Here is an 8,046-nt window from a genome sequence, read left to right as displayed (position 1 = left end):
ATAGATCAATGTAAAGAACTACATATCGTGATGTTTGATATCTAGTTGACGTTCATGTATACATGGGTGAACAGGGTGGTCAGTTTATCATGTATAGTTTTTATCGAGTTTGGAGATGTTCAATTTGTGGATATTGTTTGGCGTTTATCCTTCTGAAATTCCATCTTTTGGCATTCTCAAGTTCAACAGAAGTAATCTTGTTGGCTTGTGTGCAACGTTCAGGACTCAACAACCTTAAATGGTATCCCATGTATACATAGTATTTAGCAGCATGATCCTCTTGTTAATCCACACATTTGGTTTCTCTCCTGCTGATTGGTGACAATCTTTTGTAAAGTTAAGTGGATAATTACTCTTTTGAAAGGCATTCATCAAATGCTTTTTCTTTATTGCTTCTTATTTAACATGTTCTGCATGGATAAATTTGTATTGCCTATGTCTATATTGAAATTTGAGTATGATGTTGGCCAGAAAGATAAGGAATTGTTTGTAATTCGACCACTTAGCTTATATGAAAAACAACAACATAAAGTATGTTTTGTGTTTTTTATTCCTATTTTTACTTAGTATTGTCTAAAAAAGAGTTATATCTACTAATCACAGATGTTTATTCCACTGTATATTGGTATGTCTACGGCGTTTTACAAGGTGTCTTGGATGGAGGTCGCTCATTTTCAAATTAAGAATAAATAACAGTCCATATTTTAATTCAGATTTGCTTGTGGCTAGATCCTGTGCATATTTCTTAATACTTCTTCGATGAACTTTGAAATTTTACATCAGTAACCTAGTGACCAAAAGTAGTGCTTTGGTCGAGATTAGCCACTTTGCATGCAGCATATGCATGAAATTTCGGGCTCATCGCTGAAAGACTTATTAAAATACGTTTCAAAAATCCCTAAGCCCGAAAGTACATAAGACTTGGGGTTTATCAATTTAGTCCCCACAACAAGTTCCAAATCTCTGTAGAATTGGATGAATGTGTTTCTTTATTTATAAAAAAACGTCTAAATTAGACCACGACCCTATGTGAGTGTCGATATATGCTTTTCAGTACTTCCATATTATCAAAAAATAAAATTGATCACATTTGGTTAGGTGGGTTTAGGGACATACAAAGAATTAATCGGGATTGATGATAGCTATCATAGTCAGGTCGGAGCTTGTATCTTTTCTTTTACTTTTGGTGAGTTGATAAACATGATCTCAGGTTTTATACTTTTTATGTGTATCTGTTTGTCTGTATTCATGCATCACCAAATGATCTTGATTCACATATAATTGACAGTGAAGACAAAAATATATCTGCTCCTTAAACTACTAAAGTATGGGATTTATTAGGAAATTTAACTGGTTCACGAGACAGAAATAAGGGAAGGGATAATTATTTTATTGAAGATAAATACAATACATTATATAATAAGGTAAAGCTACATACTGCAGAATACGAACATGACGGGGTAACTATTCAACCCTTAGCACGTTTGTAAGCACAAAAGGTCATATGTCCGTCTGATAATAATATATTTCATTGAAAAGCGATTCAAAGTCTAGTGCAAGTCAATACAAACGCTGTTCTTAACTTCCATCAATCCTCAGCATGTTACAAATATTTCAGTTCTTTTGATTATCGATTCGACTTTAAAAGATAGAACGATGTTCACCGCTCAGAATTTTATATGTTACTATTAGCGTTTACGCAGCATCGTCACAATAAGAAAGAAATATGCCTGTCTTTTGCTGTAGGCAGTTGTAACAGCTGCCTTAGACAGTTAGACTTTGTTTTAGAAACGGTATATAACAATCTTATAAACACTGTGAGTTTTGTACACATAATAAAAAAGCAATCATTTAATTAAAATCTGCAAATAAAGTCAACTGGGATTAAGTTTTTAAAATATGTCACAAATGCATGTATCCCGAAAACTCACAATATACATAACTCAGCGTTTTACATTTAGGCAGATTTTGTTTTTCATGATTGCTTAAATGTTTCTGATTCATAATTTGTTTTGGAATGCTCGTTAAAAATCAGCTTTTGTCAGTTGCTTTCGAATTTTATCAGATACTAGATAGTATTTAACTGAGACTAAAAATAATATGGAATAACAGAAAATTTATAAAAATGTGGTAAATCAACTTCACACTGTTTGTAATGAACATAAGAGCATCGAAAAGAGCAACAATTATATCATTTACAGGCTTATAGGTCCAGATAAATTACCACAATATTAAATTTTTGACACGCTTGTAATTCCATATTAAGTGACAATCGTTTATAAGTGATAAAGTAACTCTCTTATTCTTATATTCTTATTTCATCATGAAGATAATGAGATAATGAAGAAATATGACAATCAAAACACTGTTCCTCTCATAACTTGCCTTTCAGGTTATCCAGAGGCAAACATTTCATGTTCGTAGGATAAACTAAATTAAAACATCTGAACACACAAGGTGTCTGAACTACTAAAAGCACTACTTAAACTTCAGCCTTAGGGTTATAAAAGAAATATGCCTTTTACAGACGAATAAAACACTAAACACAGGGAATGCATTTTATCAAGTCATTTCTAAAGGGAAAACTATATTTTGTGTCCTTTTTGAAATAGGATTAAATGGTATTATAAAAGTTTTGTTGCTTTTTAAAAATTAAATTCAGAATTTTCAGGCGTTTTAGATGACAAAGTTAGTACTACATTGTGGGATGAAAAAATTTGCTTACGGATATTATTGAATTATATAGTTACAATTTAATCAGAATGTTCCATATAATTATAAAACTATTCAAGAATTCCTATTACTCTTGATGATATAATCGGTGTTTTTGACTTGGTGACTCGCAATTATTCTTCAGTCTGCTTCACGTTATTGCAAGGGGTGACTTTATCATATACTATGGAGAGTATTGGTGATTGTAATGGACTGGATTGAATAGTTTCTTAGGTAGGCTAGAAAACAGAATTCTATGAATTTTTAAAATACCCGACTGAATATATAATTTATCCATGAAATTTTAGGTTTTTTGACCAAGATAATTGTTAATTTTATTTAAATGATTGCTGAATATTTGTTAAAACTAATCTAAGAACGATTTTGTGTCAATTTTATAGAATCCAAGATTAGATACAAACTTGTTTATTCATCTCTTAGTGATCTTTGTTCATATTTTACGGTTATTATTCTCTCTTTGTACCTGTGAAAAGGGTGACATCACAAAATAGGCCACTATTTTAAGAACAATTACTTTAGTTATTTCACCCATATGTGTTATTCGTTAGTGATAAACTTGCATTATGACATCTGGCATGAATTCTAAAATAGCACCATACCTTTATAATGTGAAATTATATCTATCTTGACTTCATTTAGTATTGTCTGTTTGAATCTTCCCATTGATGTTTAGGACTGCAACTGATCAGTCTCTTATTGGCAAATGTACATACTGTGCGTATTGCCTCGATATAGCCTTAATTCACAAGCATTGTAAGCAAAGATGGATAGTGGCTAGCAGTGGAATTCAGGACGCGCGTTTCGTCCTATTTGGGACTCGTCAGCTGGATGTACCTGCATCTCAGAGTTGATGTTCATTCAGCAAGTGGCTATCAGAACTCAGTGGCCGAGTGGATAACGCGATGGCGTTTGAAGCGAAAGGTACCGGGTTCGAGTCCCAGAGTGAACATCAACTCTGAGATGCAGTTAGACGCTAACACCGTTGGATGCCGGATCAGTGGTTTAGAGATAAGGCGCTGGCGCGCGAGACTGGTAAGTCCTGGGTTCAAATCTTGTGAGGCGGGATCATGGATGCGCTCTGCTATAGAGTCTCACAATAGGACGAAACGGCCGTCCAGTGTCTCCAGGTTTTCCATGGTGGTGTGGCTTTAATTGATTCATGATCCCAACTATATCAAATAACTAAAAATCTCCACAAACCCCCCTTCTGATAATAACTATCAGTAAACAAGAGGAAAATAGCATTGTAATGGACAAACTCTTTACAAGTAGATTGAAATAAAAATTCCTTCATTTTTCCTTTGAATGTAATTCATTTCATTAAAATTTTCATTTTAACCTCAGTTAGGAAACTGAATGAATCAATAAGAAAAATTAATTTCCTTCATTTTAAATATAAAACATAAAATTTTGTTTATTTAATTAAAATTTTAGCTGGAATCTATTAAGATTTATATTAGAGTGTGATTATTTACTAATTAAAATGAGTGTTATATCGAGTGAGTGCGTGCGTGTCCTGTTTAATATATGGATCCTCATTTTCGCAAGTTACGTTTAACGTGATTCTGTTTATAACATTTTACCTGCATTCAATAGAGAATCTGGTAGGACTGACTGGATGATGAGGATCGACATTTGACCTGAGGTCAGAGTTTGGTTCTTCTAGAATTTTGTCAACACATTCATTGGAAAAACCACTAGTAAATAGTGAGTCACTATGATAATCAGCGTCCATCAAAACTGTACCAGGTTCTTGATTATCATTTGATACATGTGACATATTTTCTGGTAAAACATGAGAATATGGACAATTAGATTATCCAGAAATTTCTATTGTATTTGTTGTTGTTGTTAGAATTTATTGAAAGTATTTTTTTGTATTTAGAATGTTTGTATATAAATATTTCAAGAAACTTGTATTATTATATGCTTGAACATCAAAGATATATAAAGATGAAAAGTAGATTTTTCTATTAAATATTAAGACCAGTAGTAACAGTTGTTTACTTACGTCTATTACCCCTCCTGGAGGAGTATAGGCCGCCCGCCAGTATTCTCCATCCAACGAGTTGTTATTCATCATTTTCATGTCTGCTTCTATTTCCCGGCGTAATGTGTTTTTTGGCCTTCCTCTTTTCTGCTTCTCCTCCGGATTCCAAGTTAGGGCTTGCCTCGTGATGCAGTTTGGTGATTTCCCTAATGTATATCGATCCACTTCCAACGTCTTTTCGTAATTTCCTCTTCAGCTGGAAGATGGTTTGTCCTCTCCCATAGAAGGCTGTTACTGATGGTATCCGACCAGTGAATCTTGAGTATTTTGCGTAGACAAGTATCAGTTCTGACTTCAGTTTTTAAATATAGAAAACAAACAAACATTTGATTGACATCATTAATTTGAAAACTTATTTTATGCTTTTCTTTAAACGCTCTACATACCACTGAATTCAATTAATGTCATTTTTACATTTCTAATTAAGTTATTGACTAGTTATAAAATTTCTCGTGGTATATTAAATTAGTTCCAGAAATTATTCATTAAATGATGAGATCATTGAACAATACAAAATCTGTTTTGATTTCCTGTTTACTAGCGTATATATTGTCAAAAATAATGGGTAAACTAATATTGTTGGTTATTTCCTATATTTCATAACTTTCTCATATGTGATTTATTAGGTCTTCCACTCATTGTAGTCTGTTTCCTTCACTGCCGCTGGACATACGACTATGTATAACCTACATTATTCAGTGAAACCTTGTCAAAATAAACCCCTCCAATATAAATTTGATAAAAGATACCAGGATGCCCATTTAAAGGCGGTAAGTTTTTTTAGTAAATGTTAATTTATTGAAATTATTCATAGTTATCGAGTTAACAGAGTAGCTGAATAAATGTTTCATTATTATAACGGAGGAATATTTATATGAGTTGTGATTTGTGTGGTTTATTGCTTTAGTCGATGGCTAATAGCGAATCTAAATTATTGATTCAATGGCTCACGATGAATGGATGTCAAATGATAATGAATGATCTGCAAAATATGAGTCCTTTTATACAACAAAATACTTAACACAAAACAAGAATAGTTAATATTCATTCAAAATGTAAGTGACCACTGACTTAGATTTCATTCGTTTTTAACAAATCAACAGATGTGAGGGTTTATGATCACTTCATATAATTCTCGAACTGCAGTTATGCTTAACTACCAATTTACATTGATCGAAGAACTTTGAGATATCACGTACGTCCAGCAGAGATGTTGCTAGAATGTCGGTGACTTCAGAATGTTAAAGTAAAGGGGTGATTTGATAATCCTTCGTAATTTCTACGATCGTTTACGACAATTATTACATTCGACAGGTAATTCAAGAGTACAATGCATTTTGTTTCAGGAGACAAAATGAACGTAGGCCTGAAATGACTTTGACAGAGCTCTGGCATTTGATTTGGAAGTCAGATGTTCATGACTTTTGTGAAATATTCGGAGAATAGTGGGAGCCAAACGTTTGATTACCACTGAGAATAGACAAATACTTAGATGCATTATGTAGGGGATTTATAAATATATACTATGCTTTCCTCTTACTACCTTTTCGAAGATATTAAACAGTTATGTGATCCGAATATTTCTTCCATTCTTGGAAATGTCATCTATGATTTATATGGGTCAAAGAAACAGCTTCCGTTCAAAAATAAAACTTATTTTTTCGACTTTTATCTTTATTCGAAAAGATAGTAATTGGTTTTTGGGGGAAGGGGAATTATCTATTTGAGACTGCTGAGAAGATAAACCAGTTCACCTATATTATAAAAAGCTTTATCTATAAATTAAGGTATCTTTGACGATTTTTACGTGATGTGCAGCTAACTTCATCAATTGCCTAATGAAGCCAAAACGTCTTAATGATGGTTGCCCGGAAGAGCTAGACTATCTTCTGCAGTCACCAATGAATTCTGCTTCCGAATGGTTAGCTCACTCTAATCACATGGTTCAGTGATATTTATACAAGCTCTGAGATTTTTTCTTTTCGATGAAATAGATTTGTGGATAATAAGAAATTATAATAAACGTAAAGAGTTCAAGTCCTTACAATTCACACCATTACATTACAAATTAAACTCTATCCTTTGTCATTATAAAGGTAACACATTTTTCATCATTAACAGTGCACACATACACACAAATGTACATGCTGCCGTTTATGAATCACCTTGACCGAAATGATATGACATTGATTTATTCAGATCTGTTTTTTGATTGATCGCACCTAATATTCGTGTTGTTCCGTTGTACTATTTAAACTTGGATTAATGTGGATTTGGTTATTTATTTTCTGAAGAAGTGACTTACACTGAGTCACGAAACGTCAGAAAATCTAATTTTTCTACTACTCATTGGGATATTACAAATATATTATTTATAAATTTTTCTTAGTTTTACACAGTAATATACAACATATGTACGCAACACTAAATTTTTTATAAGACTATTGACAATAAACTAGCAAATCTCATGTTTCACACTTGGTTTGGGGATTATATGTGATATGAAGTTAACATTTTATACGTGAGCAATGGGTAGAGTTTATCAAATTAAAACTTGGCAATGATACCTATAAGAAATAATAAAATCGTTTCACTTTAAATTGAATAAATTAACAATTATAAAATGTTACAGTTACAACGTTTAAAACCTACATTCACGATAAATTTATGGTAGCGGAAGACGAAAATCTTTTAACATTTTCTATTATCTTACATCTAATGTTGTTCATATTGTCATTACATATCGGTTTGTTTGTTTGATTTTTGATCAAATGGTTGATCTTTTTATTGTTATCGATTCTTTCAATATGATTTGAGTTTAGTTAGCTAAAATGAAATCCACAGTGGATACAACTGCACCAAGAACATTTCAGATAATAAATTTAAATTCTAAAAAAGACAGAGTAAGTAGTTTGATAAGTAATTAAAGATAAGTAATAAACTATTAAATTAATTATCAAATTTTAATAGTTGAAATCATGAATCAATGGAAGTTAGACCAACATGGAAAACCTGGAAGCACTGGATGGCCATTTCGTCATATTGTGGGGCTCCTCAGCAGTACGCATCCACGATCCCGCCAAGTGGTTAGGCGCTCACGTGCGAAACTGGCAGGTCCTGGGTTCGAACCTCACCATGCAGGATCGCGGATGCTCACTGCCCATCAACCCCACGCTCTGCCGCACCCGCTGTCAGGTGCGGGCGGGTCCTCCCAGCTGGTCCTCCCACCCCTGGCTCGCGCTCCCCCAACCCCAGACCCCCCA

General features: G+C 33.2%; 1 protein-coding gene and 1 non-coding gene across 2 annotated transcripts in view; both read left to right on the top strand.

Moving 5' to 3' along the window:
* Positions 1-414: 414 nt before the first annotated feature.
* Positions 415-8,046, top strand: part of Smp_035370 (hypothetical protein) — a gene marked incomplete at its 5' end in the record, with an annotated part of 10,592 nt that continues 2,960 nt past the window's right edge. The window contains 2 exons of the mRNA XM_018793348.1: positions 415-531; positions 5,428-5,553. Coding sequence (XP_018647870.1) covers positions 415-531; positions 5,428-5,553 — 243 coding nt within the window. The remainder of the gene's footprint in view (positions 532-5,427; positions 5,554-8,046) is intronic.
* On the top strand, positions 3,614-3,680 carry Smp_tRNA_01597_Pseudo_TTG.1.1. Its single transcript has one exon. It is a non-coding gene (tRNA).

The sequence above is a fragment of the Schistosoma mansoni genome, chromosome 1 (genome assembly GCF_000237925.1).
Source record: "Schistosoma mansoni strain Puerto Rico chromosome 1, complete genome".
Lineage (NCBI taxonomy): Eukaryota > Metazoa > Platyhelminthes > Trematoda > Strigeidida > Schistosomatidae > Schistosoma > Schistosoma mansoni.
This window is presented reverse-complemented; position numbering and strand designations above follow the sequence as displayed.